The sequence below is a fragment of the Botrytis byssoidea genome, assembly GCF_014898295.1.
Source record: "Botrytis byssoidea strain MUCL 94 chromosome Unknown BBYS_024, whole genome shotgun sequence".
Taxonomy (NCBI): domain Eukaryota; kingdom Fungi; phylum Ascomycota; class Leotiomycetes; order Helotiales; family Sclerotiniaceae; genus Botrytis; species Botrytis byssoidea.
Window position 1 is genome coordinate 256,220 of NW_024065865.1, and position 12,157 is coordinate 268,376.

At 43.9% G+C, this 12,157-nt stretch overlaps 3 protein-coding genes across 3 annotated transcripts; 2 read left to right on the forward strand and 1 right to left on the reverse strand.

The window, feature by feature from the left end:
- Positions 1–513: 513 nt before the first annotated feature.
- Positions 514–3,718, reverse strand: EAE97_009854 (uncharacterized protein; the record flags this gene model as incomplete). The annotated part of the gene is made up of 3 exons (XM_038880369.1): positions 514–765; positions 819–3,413; positions 3,713–3,718. 3 exons carry the CDS (start codon positions 3,716–3,718, stop codon positions 514–516), a joined length of 2,853 nt encoding a protein of 950 aa, XP_038728736.1.
- Positions 3,719–4,910: 1,192 nt separating this feature from the next.
- On the forward strand, positions 4,911–8,985 carry EAE97_009855 (uncharacterized protein). Its single transcript, XM_038880370.1, has 6 exons — positions 4,911–5,257; positions 5,330–5,428; positions 5,521–5,553; positions 5,598–7,521; positions 7,642–7,910; positions 7,961–8,985. Exons 4-6 carry the CDS (start codon positions 6,637–6,639, stop codon positions 8,856–8,858), a joined length of 2,052 nt encoding a protein of 683 aa, XP_038728737.1. The 5' UTR covers positions 4,911–5,257; positions 5,330–5,428; positions 5,521–5,553; positions 5,598–6,636; the 3' UTR covers positions 8,859–8,985.
- Positions 8,986–9,355: 370 nt separating this feature from the next.
- On the forward strand, positions 9,356–11,646 carry EAE97_009856 (uncharacterized protein). The gene is made up of 4 exons (XM_038880371.1): positions 9,356–9,522; positions 9,692–9,841; positions 9,942–10,160; positions 10,209–11,646. Exons 2-4 carry the CDS (start codon positions 9,707–9,709, stop codon positions 11,340–11,342), a joined length of 1,488 nt encoding a protein of 495 aa, XP_038728738.1. The 5' UTR covers positions 9,356–9,522; positions 9,692–9,706; the 3' UTR covers positions 11,343–11,646.
- The last annotated feature ends 511 nt before the right edge of the window (positions 11,647–12,157 follow it).

Genomic DNA, 12,157 nt, shown 5'->3' on the forward strand with positions numbered 1-12,157 from the left:
GGTATTGTATGATTCGAGGAAACAATGTGATATTTCAGTCAAGCGAAAGTTTGATGTTATAACATTGAGCCGGACATATTAAATTCAATACTCAACGTACGACAACTCATTGTTTGATCACAGTATGTATATACAATTGCTCAACGTAAATATACATTTAAAAAGAATAGAGTATTCAAAGTTTTGGATCAGCATCCAAGTTCTGGATTATGAAGCCGGACCTAATCTACTTGCTTTCATAAAGGCAAGAGCTAATTTCTTGTTGTACATATAAACAATTGCATACTTACTCTCTGTAAGCGTAGCAGATTGTGACATAAAAAAAGGGGTTGAAGAATCCCATGTCAAGGGAACCGCAACAGACAACCAGACGCTATGCTTCCAATCAATTAGTTTCCTTCCCAATATCACAATCGTCCATCCAGATATGAAACAGCGCCTATACTCCATCGTTATATGCATAAAACGAGACCCCTGAGATAATTTTTGCTACAACAAGAGAGGTTACTGGTGCTACCACATCTCACCGTCATCAGCTGCTTGATCATGTGATTGTGTTCGCCCATAATCGTAGTACTTCTGATTTTGATCATTATAGCCATTCTCACTATTGTTTTGGCCGGTGCGAGATTGTGGGCGATTATGATCCTGCTCGGACTCGCCTCCTTGATGATCGTAGTCATATATTTGAGAGTCATCAACATAGTTGACAGCCTCACCAGAATGATTGGGATTTTGGGATTGTTCAGCATATTGAGTGATACCCTGTAAAGTGTTAGCTCAAGATACTTTGATTCCTGAAATTGATCAAATCATACCTGGTGGTAATCGTATCGATATTGGTCACCTTCTGGTTGCTGTTGCTGCTGCTGCTGCTGTTGTTGTTGTTGTTGTCTCAACTGTTCTTGTTGCTCTAGGTATTTTTGTTCTTGCTCCTTCTGCTTTCTCTCCGCCTCTGCCTTCTTCTGTTGCACAGATTGAGGTACTTGCATATGTGGATGCATTTGTTGAACCTTGGCCAAGTACGAGTACATGAAGTTGCTAAGAAGAACCTGACTGTACAATGCCCGTTTGGGGTTAGCTAATTTGATGTGAGCCATGCGATAAATTGCCCTTTCTTCCATTATTGAAAATCTTGTCCAGTTGTAATCAATATCTGGCTTCAAGATACGTTGCGGTGGTTCTGGCGAAAGTGTGCGAAGGGAGCTTCCCTTTTTGCTCCCTGAATCTCGATCGGCTTTCTTCTTCCCACCACCAAAAAGGGACGAGAAGATGCCGTCCTTTTCCTTTTTAGGCTCACCACCAGCTTTACGACTACTTTCTTTCTTGCGTTCATTTTCGAGTTTATTATCAACATTTTCTCTCTCGACTAAGAAACTTTCCCGGCCTCTCGTAGTTGTCTCCATGGTGGATTGTAAAACATCCAATCGAGCATTATCATGCACTTTCTCAGATGAAACTTTGCCTCTATTCTTATCATCTTTCTTCTTATCCTTCTTGTCTTTCTCATCACTCCCTTTGAACCAACCCCAACTAGTCTTCCGAGGTCCAGAGTTTTCCTCTTCTCTTTCCTTTCTAAGTTTCTTGTCGGTCTTCTTATCATCAATGGTTGGAATGTGAGTGAGCGTATCCGTTCTCAAAGAGTTCACCGGAAGTGAAGAAGATTGCTGATGCTGAGGCATGTCGTTTGCTGTTGATGTCTTTGGGAGATTGGCACCGCCGGAAGAAGCTTCACGCTCCAATACCGGACGTTTGCTCGATCTCGCTGGAGGTTGCGGAATTAGTTGAGGAGCTGCTTGAGGGGCTGCTTGAGGAGCTACTTGGGGAGCTGCTTGAGGAATTACTGGTGAGGAGTGTTGCTTCGGTGAAAGTGGCGTAGTCTGTGAAGATGTTCTTTCGGGGTACTGGAGAGACTGCTTGCTAATTTGAGGTTCTGAACTTTCTTCTACCGGAGGTGGTGTCTCTACTATACGTGGGACTGGCGAATCCGTTCGAGGATGGCTAGTACTTCTTGATCGAGTTGCATCATGAGCAGGGGGGGAAGGTTGTTGGCTGGCGTCTGGTAATATTTCCGCAGTTAATGCTGGAGCTGGAGAATCAGATCGGGTAGGTACTTCGTTGGCAATATTTCCAGGGATTGGGGGAACTGGTGGGACCTGTTCAATGTTCTGCATACGCCGTGCACTCCTGTTGGGTCTTGAAAAATTATCCGTGTTACTTGAGGGCTCCGATTGGGTGTGTGTAAGAGGGTAGCCTGCAGATGGACGCCCATCAATCGGCGAAGCCGTTGGTGAATCTCCTCCATCCGTATCAGCTCGAATAGAGCCAGCCCTCTTTGAGAATGGGACCCGCTCTCCCTTTCTTAAGCTTCCCCTTCTATATGTCGTGTGTGTGGACCTCCTTAGACCGATCCCGGGTGCTTGGGGCAAAATAGGTAAATCTTCGCCTTGAGCACCTTCACCTCTCCCTGTGTCGAGATTCAATTTCTGCATCGCTTTTGAAGGATCCTTTACCAACTCATCCAATTCCTGAAGATCCGAGATTCTGAGATCGGGCGTGTGATGTGATGATAAAGACTTTTTCCTCTCTAAATGCTCCGCTCCATCTTGGTACCCTATAGCTCCCTTACCACCCGAATTATCGATCTGCCTTGACAACATAGATTTCTTCCTCCTCAATCCTGCTCCAGACCCACTCTGATCAACTCCATTAGCCGTTAGTGAGTTTTGATCTCCAGATCGTCGTTTTATTGATTGAACGCGGTTCTCCAAAAAGGTTTTGAATTCCATGGGTGCAAGCTCGGGGTGGACTCTGGCAGGTACCCAAAAAAGTCGCGATGGATCGTCCTCGTTGTCGTTCCCTGTTGGAGCTGCTGTAGGCATTGAAGAGACACCTTGGAACGATGGCAGATCCGGATCACTGGTATTGCCCACATCCATAGACATTCGCCGTAACGCTTGTAAATTACTTAGCTCTTGTGCGACAGCAGCTGGCCCGGATTCATAGTCGATATCGTTCAGCGGGAACTCCGCATTTGCGGTACCTCCTGCATTAGGATCACGTAAGGACAAAGATGGCGATATTGGACCTCCATCTCCAAATGTTGGACTTCTGGGACTTTGCATGATTGCTGGTGATGTATGCGCTTTGTGGTTTCCATTCACTAAGGGTACTGGTCTGGGTCTAACACTGCTGTTTGTGTCGTAAAATGAATTCGTTATTTCTTCGATAGACTCACTGGAAGAGGAGGGCATAAAGCTAAGAGGTCGTGAATCTTGTTTTGAATAGTCATCATCCCCATACATATCCCCAATGGCCTCCGTTACATGATGGTTTGGATCGTTGATAGAAATTCGTGGATCCCGTCTAGGTGCAAAACTCCCCCCAAGTTGTTCTCGAGGTCTCGAAGAGGTCTATTGAAGAGAAAACAGGTTAGTAAAGTTTATTGCAACAGTTCTTCAATAAAAGACGTCTTTGCAGGAAGTATTGTACCAAAGGACCAAGGTCTAGCAAGGAAAGAGGGGGTAGCAAGAGTGAATTAAGAGTAATTGAGAGAGAGAAATCCGACTTGAATATCCAACAGACAAGCAGACAAGCATGAGCAGTGGTTGGGTAGGGTAGCAACTCGCAAATACTATTCTGATTCTGCTTCTTTCCCACGATGTACGTCGCGTCGCACAATGTAGCAAGTATTCCATAGAGGTGTGCATACCTTCATCGGGAGTTGTGATGCGGGTCTTCTAAGAATTCCCTTGCTGAGATAGAAGAACTAGCACCTAATAGAATCACTGACGATACCGGCGATCTCATCTGGAGTTGTATGGATTATGGATTTAGTGTGGCAAGACTGGAGAGGATTAAAGAGCTTAATAAATATACATCGATGGGCACATAAATAAAAGTATGTCGTATGTCAAATGGGTGAAAGTGGAGAAGAAGAGAGTTGCGATGGCATAATGTTGTTGTATGCAGTAATGATCGAGAGTAAGTGTAATAAGTGTGAGAGTGAGAGTGAGAGTAAGTGTAAGTGTAATGTAAATGTAATAAGTGTTGTTTAGGGATACTGATTATGGTAAATAGGAAGGATCTCAATTAATTCGAGTTGTGCAATTGGTACCAAATGGGGGATTGATGTAGTGAGTACTGGGTAAGTGGCATATGAGTGGATAGATTGGGGGGAGAGTTTTTTTTGGGGGGTCCACCGGTGACCAGTGACCAGTGATCAGTGACCCGTGAGTGATGGAGCGATGGAGTGGTGAGTGATTGCTTGGGCTTTACTCATGGATTTACCAGTATATACATAGTAAGTAGACTTTGTTAGCGAAGAATCTAATCAATCGTCTTGAATCGGATTTATCCATTAATTGTTACAATAAGAGGAAATCAAGAAATAAAAGAGAATAGAACTTCTAGGTACAGGGTACTACGTCGGTACACAGATCTCTTACCTAGGTAATCAACAGATTAATCTGATAACTAACTTATATGAGTCCAACAATCATATATACATGTAACATTCACTCTTTGACGAAAATACCACATAGGGGCATCCGAATAGGGGACAAATGATCGAATGTGCGAGTCCATATATGACTGACTGTCTGAACATCTGGGTACTACCTAGGTACCTAGTAGATACAACTGGATTGGTCGGTTCCTGATATTGATGCATGTTATTGGAATCACCAGAAATCACCAGACAAACTGCATTGTCTTCTATGCACATAACATACTGATTAATCTTGTAGAATTAGACATCACAACTGTACTCGTACAGGATAGGGCATACATCATGTACATACTGCATAGTGACATAATAAAACTTTAAAGCTATGGTACATGGTACTACTTACTCGTATTGTTAAAAACTCTTCAAGCTTCATATTGAACCTCAAGATCGACTCGTATATCAACATCTAATCTATCAGCTGTGCCGTTGAAAATCTTTGATATCTCCCAAGACTTCTTTCGTATCACCCACTCACCTCCTCCTTATCCAGGCTGAATTTGGCATCTGACTGCATTCCTATCTCTGATGAGCTTTGGATGCGGTTTACCAGGTGTTCAGGGTTCTTATGTCACTTGGTTGCTACAGCGCCTAGAGTCATCCTTCAATTGAGAGATTCTTAACCATCCTTTCCGTGATTAGCAGCTCCCTAGGCATGCGGCGCAAACACATGATAATCCAAGAAAAAGAGGTAGGGGGTAAGAGAGAGCACGCACCGGAAACTTGTTCTTCCCGATGATATGAACTTTAGTAAGATATTGTCATTTCAAATGATGAACTGAGCCTCCGAATAGTGTCACTCAAACTTACTCACTGTCATAGTCCAAAATTACTCTGTTTGTCGCGAATCACCAACATCTCCAAGGCTTTTCGCAAGACATGTTGTAGAATTTGACATATACTACCTAGCAGGCATATATGGTAAGTGTTCCTTCTGCGGGGTACATAGGTAGTAAGGAGGGAAAAAAGAAGTCTTTGGAAGACTTTGAAATTATGACTAAGGTTAATTATAGAACATGGGCTGGCTCGCTGGTTCAGGGGCATTTGTAAGTGTGTGTGTGGGTGGGTGGGCAACGGCTTATCGATCTAGAATCTCTCTTCTTCTTCCATTTCTTCTCTGTGTCGTATCGTATCGTCTCGTATTCGCACCCGCCGTTCTCCGTTTCCTGCCACAAGATAAGAAAAAAGCAAATGGAAACAAAATGAAAGAAAACTTCAATCCCCATCACCACAACGCCATCCATCACCCTTTTTCGAATTTCTGTCATTATGCCGGTACAGAAATACATAGATAAAACGGTGCCAGAGTACCGTCACCCAATGAAAACATTTGCTGTACGATTAGCTCTACTTCCGTTCCTCACAGCCACAATGTTGAGAGTTCGCATTGACTTGATTTTTGGATGTTTGAAACCTCACCTCACCACCTCATTTCACGACACTACACGTACTCACACATGAGGGTACCTCGTGAAAAGGGTGGAGTTCATCACGAGAAATACGATTGATAGATTGTGAGACATTTTTGATTTATACATTTACACAAGCCTACCTAGGCTCGAGCTAGGTACTTACATACACACAGTCAATCAATCAAATGAAATTTCCTGCCACTCAACGTCAATCAATCATTTTGAGTTTCCTTCTCCGGAATTTGAATGGACATTGTCATCTTCCGACATGGAAACATGACTCCCCTGCTTCCTGCCTCCCCTAGGGTAGCCTGTCAGTGACAGCGTCAGGTCGCCTATTCGGGTCAATATATGATCCTTTGCTGGCACATATGCAGTCGTTCGCCAACTCCATATCCCCAGTCCACCAAGTGAGTGCAGTGCATATCCAACAGTAGGTGAAGAGTAAGAACAAAATGGGGTTCAACAACTGGTTTGTGTTTACCCCACAGTACTCTATTTTCCCCGCATCTTGATCTGCAGAAGCCTACAATTCTCGACAATTCAACCGCTTCGGAAAAACTCTCCCTCGGTATATCCATTGACCGAGTTTTGGAGAATCAATTACTGATGCGACTTTGAGTTCGTTCCTGAAAGTGTACAAATGGCGTGGGTTTCCGCCGAAATTCGATCGACAACGAAGCATTGTGCGCCCATACAGAGTGCTGCTCTCAAATCATGGCTACAATCACACGGTTAATTGCTCTTGTAGCAATTTCCCTGTCTTTAGATTTGGTTTCTGCTCAAGCATGCTGGAAAAACACAACTTGCAGTGGACCGCTGGAACCTGCCTTTCCGGGCCCTTGGGATGCAAATATCTATGCGCCTTCGAGTCGCCAGGTATCTCCGAAATCCGTCTTATCCACAACAACCGGAGCTGTTCTGTCTAACTTCACGGGATTAATTGGACTTTCTGGAAATGGCTCGAAATATACTCTTGACTTTGGTAAAGAGGTGGGCGGACTTGTGACCCTCAAATACACTTCCTCGGGGCCTGGTGCAATCGGGCTGGCATTTACAGAGGCCAAAGATTACATCGGGGAATGGTCGGACTCGTCCAATGGAGGGTTCAAAGGACCGGATGGCGCTATTTATGCAAACTTCACATCAGCTGGTACCGGAACATATACCATGCCGGATCTTTCGCTTCGTGGAGGTTTCAGATACTTGACCTTGTTCTTACTTACAAACGGTACCACAAATGTCAATATTAGCAGCATCGTTCTTGAGATTGGATTTCAGCCAACATGGTCCAATTTACAAGCATACCAAGGATACTTTCACAGCAGCGATGAAATGCTAAACAAGATTTGGTACTCTGGTGCATACACGTTGCAAACAAATGCAGTTCCTGTGAATACTGGGCGTCAAATCCCTACTGTTAAAGTGGGATGGGCAAACAATGGTACTATGGGACCGGGTGATACCATCATTGTGGATGGAGCAAAGCGAGATCGAGCTGTTTGGCCTGGTGACATGGGTATTGCTGTTCCATCGACCTTTATCAGTATTGGTGACCTCGTCAGTGTCAGAAATGCACTTCAAGTTATGTACAACTACCAGGTATGTTATCATTTAGTTGATCTTTTTTTCCTGCCCAGTATCCAAATTCTTTCTTTCAAATACCAATTTTGCGCCTTGAAACTGCTTCATTGACCGAAGATCCCGACTGACTCAATTTAGAACAATGTGACGGGCGCATTCCCAGAGGCGGGGCCACCCTTACTACAACTGGGCTCTGATACATATCATATGTGGACTATGATTGGAACTTACAACTATGTTCTTTACACCAATGATACTTCATTCCTCTTGCAAAACTGGGCGAAGTATCAATTAGCGATGAATTATGTTTATGGAAAAGTCAGCGCTCCTGGCCTGCTTGAAGTCACAGGAATTCGTGATTGGGCCCGTTGGCAACAAGGTTTTAATAACAGTGAAGCACAAATGATGTATGTTTTGATGTCAATGTGACTAAGGTGGTTGGCTAACAAATACACAGTCTCTATCGAACTCTTCTTACTGGTGCTGATTTGGCCAAATGGGCTGGTGATACCACCAATTTGACGGCGACATGGACTAGTCGTGCTGCTTCTCTCAAAACAGCCGTCAATAAGTACTGCTTTGATTCATCTTATGGATCCTTCAAAGACAATGCAACAGCAACTACATTACATCCTCAAGACGCAAATAGCATGGCGCTTTTGTTCGGAGTTGTTTCCCCAACTTCTCCTACAGCTCAAACTATTTCCACCAATCTTCTCAAGAATTGGACCCCAATTGGAGCCGTCGCACCCGAACTTCCAGAAAACATATCCCCTTTCATATCGAGTTTCGAGATTCAAGCCCACTTTACAATTGGAGAGACGAGTCGTGCGCTCGATCTCATCCGTCGATGTTGGGGTTGGTATCTCAACAACCCTAATGGAACCGAAAGCACAGTCATCGAAGGCTATCTCCAAAATGGTACCTTTGCATATCGATCAAGCAGAGGTTACATGTATGATACCTCGTACGTATCTCACGCACATGGCTGGTCTTCAGGTCCCACATCTGCCCTCACAGAATTTGTATTAGGTCTTAGTGTTACTAGCCCCGTGGGCAAAACGTGGAAATTAACTCCACAATTCGGAGACTTGACGAGTGCAGAAGGTGGATTTGTCACTGCATTGGGAAAATTCCAAGCGGCTTGGAATCTTACGAAGACGGGATACACGTTGGATTTTGCAGTGCCGGAAGGCACTACAGGGTCATTGATCTTACCGGTAAGAAAGGCGGGGGTGGTGCCAAGTATTGTTCTTAATGGAAAAGAAATTAAGGGGTCAAGGGACTTGAAGGTTGTAAATGGGGGTGTGGCGTTGGAGACTAATGGTGGAAAACATAGTATAGTTGTTCGTTGAAGATCTACATTCTACCTTTCAACATGTATTTACCACAACACTATCAAGACTCGGATACCCCAGTATACAATCTGGATTTGCATTTTAAATCTTGGCTGTGAACATGAATTCCATGGAATATCTGAAACGCCCCTGTTCGTCATAACTCCGAGTCCATAAAATGGAAAATCAGGGTCTTGCAATCTGATCTACTTGAGATGAATGATCGTCATAATTTTTATACTTCTTTGTTTCACCAAAGAGTGCTTTGAGTGATTTTTGTGATAGTGCATGAATCAGACTAATTTTCAAACAATCTTCAAATATGAGATGCTGAAAGGGTGGATAATGACGTATGTGGATAAAACTAAGGAATGGGGGTGTTTTAGTGGGAAGTTAAGAGGTTCAAGGCGGGAAGCATAAATAAATACAATGCACGAGTACATCAGCATCATCAATCTATTATTTATCAATAACCTCATTGTCATCGCCAACTTCCTTCAACCTCGAAATCGGGTTTATTCTAGAATTCTTTGAAAATCTTATCTCTTTAAATTGAGACATAAGATTTAATATACCTTGCCTCCGCACACTCCACTAAGTCCAAATCCGCAACCAGGATTCAAGATTACCGAAAGACAAAACGACAACAAGGGTCGCGAATACCACCCCACTCAGTGACCAGGTAAGTTGAGTACAGCGAGCGAGCGATAGTGAATAATACATTCTCGCATATTATCCATACGTCGCTCTTCTTGCTTCAATCATCTATTCTCCCTTCATTCTTTGCACAAGCTACTTTTTTTTTTTTTTTTTTGGAGAAAGTAAACTAATACAAGATGATGCGCAAACAGTCATTACACGCCAATATGTCGGGGACACAAGTAGCAGGAGCTCCTGGATCGACACCAGCGAATATGCCAGTGAGATCATTCTCGACCAGTAGTGCGTTGACAGATCGTACGGATGAGGGTGAGGCGGTACCATTGGAGAACCCTAAGGATGTGAGTATTTTTTGCGAACTTTGCGGATTGTCAAAGGTCGAATATCGGGGTTGTGGGGAAATAGGAGAACGCTTGTGGCTGATTGAACCTTCGCGCGCAGACTTCAGAATTATTAGGAGAAAGATTGAGAGCTTGGAAACATGCAGTTGCGTATCTTGAGGAATACATTGGAGCGACGGAGAAAGTACAAAAACAACAATCAAAGGAATATGAAAAGGTTTTGAAGACTATCGCAAACCCCTTAAAAGAGGGGCACCATTTTCAGCAGGAGCTGGGAGGCATGGCGGGTATGTTCGAAAACATGCGAACGAACACCCAGGTATGATATACGCGATCCTTTGCTATTGCGCAAACGCTGACTGAAAAGGGTTTAATAAACTCGCACCTCGAAACGGAGAAGAATCTGAAAGGCACGGTGCTCCCCATTCTCGATCGACTACACAAGGAAATCAAACACAAATCTAAGGAGTTACTTTCTGGGGCCTCAAAGGGAGCAAAAGAGGTCGATAAGGCTAGAAATATTACACAAAAACATATTGAACTTTTGGGATCACAAACTGCGAACTACCAATCCAGCGCTGCTTCCATGAAGTCGGCCGAAGATCCATATGTCGTTCACCGAGGTATTCTACATCGCCTTCACAAGCAAGTTTTGGAGGAAAACACCAATCGTCATGATCTTATTCAAGTCCAAAACAACTTTGCGCAATTTGAGGCTCATGTAATTGAGATCATCCAACAAACTATGATGAGTTTCACTCAGATCGTTACGAGCCAATCTCAAAGAGAACAAACACTCTTCGCAGATATGCTTAACGCTTGCCAAGGCGTTCCTGCAAATCTCGAATGGGAAGGCTTCGTTCACCGTAACCAAGCTCTACTTATTGATCCTAACGCCCCGGACCGCTCAGTAGAAGCAATCAGCTTCCCCAACCAGAATCACGCTAGCACTCAGGCTCTTATCGAGGGTTCCCTTGAACGCAAGAGCAGAAACAAGTTGAGTTTCGCCGGTTACACTACAGGCTACTATGTCGTAACTCCAAGCAAATTCCTCCACGAATTCAAAGACAACGACAACGTCCGCAAAGACCCCGTTCCGGAGTTATCCATCTACCTTCCAGATGCTATAATTGGAAGTGCTAGCGGCGAAAAATTCAATATCAAAGGAAAAGATGTTTCCAAGGGAATAGGAAGTAAACTGTCTGGTACTTCCGAGATTGCCTTCAAGGCTCATTCGGCAGCGGATGCCAATAAGTGGTATGAAGTCATCAAATCGGTCGTGGGATCAAGTCCAGCAGAAGCGACGAGTCCAATGGGTCCATTGAGTCCAACCTCTCCGACTGATTCAAAACAAAGTACAATGAGCTATCCCGCGGAAAAACAACCTGAATCAATTCAAACTGGAGGAACAATTACAGGAGGAGAGGCAGTCGCTAGTCCTGTGGCGACAACGAATGCAACTGATTTTGCACCTGGGACAGTACTAGAGAAAACTGGTTGAATTGGCAGGAATGAGAGAATGTTTGGAGATTGTAATTTAAGGGGAAAGGGAGGATGAGAATTTTAGCAATTTGGTACAGAGAAGCAAATTTAAGCACTGCGTCAACGTGCATTCAAGTTGTCAAATAAGATATGCTGTTTTGAGCGTGCTGATTACGTTTGAATAGCGGTCGAAGTATTTGAATTATATCCAACGGGGAGGGCAGCAGAGGTAATGTTTAGTTTTATATATGGCTATTAAGATTTCTTACTTTTTTCCACTGTCATCTGATCTGGTGTATATTCTTTGGCAGTGAATGGATGAGGCGTTCTTCTCTCGTAACCTGATCATATATCTTGTTGAGGTGAGTACCTACTCGACAGGTAAGTGTTTGTGAGGGAAGTGTGGAGAGCCTGCCCATGGCAATTACAAGCAATCCCCGATTTGCGCGAGATTCTGATGAGGGAACATTGATAGAAGTCATTCCCAAGGACTACCTACCCAATCACTATCAGACTAGCTTTCTGAAGAGAAAGGACCGATCGAGATAAATGTCGTTAGGTAGGTGCGTTCATTAGCTTAGGGAAGGGCGAGAGGGGGAGAAGTGGAGTGCGCCTTCCTTGTCTCGGGGCTAAGGATTTGTTTCGTAAGGGACTTTGAGAGGGTGAAGGAGGAATTGGGGTTGTTGTTGTTGGGATAGGTTCAACTGGCTTTCTGAAAAGGACCGATCAAGAGAGGGGTAACTAGTAAGTGTTTTTGTCCAGTTGATGATCAAGATTTGATCAGGTGCGTCCATCGGGTCAGGGCAGGGTAAGTGCTCCTTCTATCTTCGTGGA

Excerpts from the sequence above, each read along its gene's own strand:
- EAE97_009855 (XM_038880370.1), top strand. The coding sequence starts at position 6,637 with ATGGCTACAATCACACGGTTAATTGCTCTTGTAGCAATTTCCCTGTCT. Across the intron at positions 7,522-7,641 it reads AAGTTATGTACAACTACCAG|AACAATGTGACGGGCGCATT; the intron begins GTATGTTATCAT and ends GACTCAATTTAG. Across the intron at positions 7,911-7,960 it reads AACAGTGAAGCACAAATGAT|TCTCTATCGAACTCTTCTTA; the intron begins GTATGTTTTGAT and ends ACAAATACACAG.
- EAE97_009856 (XM_038880371.1), top strand. The coding sequence starts at position 9,707 with ATGTCGGGGACACAAGTAGCAGGAGCTCCTGGATCGACACCAGCGAAT. Across the intron at positions 9,842-9,941 it reads CATTGGAGAACCCTAAGGAT|ACTTCAGAATTATTAGGAGA; the intron begins GTGAGTATTTTT and ends CTTCGCGCGCAG. Across the intron at positions 10,161-10,208 it reads ACATGCGAACGAACACCCAG|GGTTTAATAAACTCGCACCT; the intron begins GTATGATATACG and ends CTGACTGAAAAG.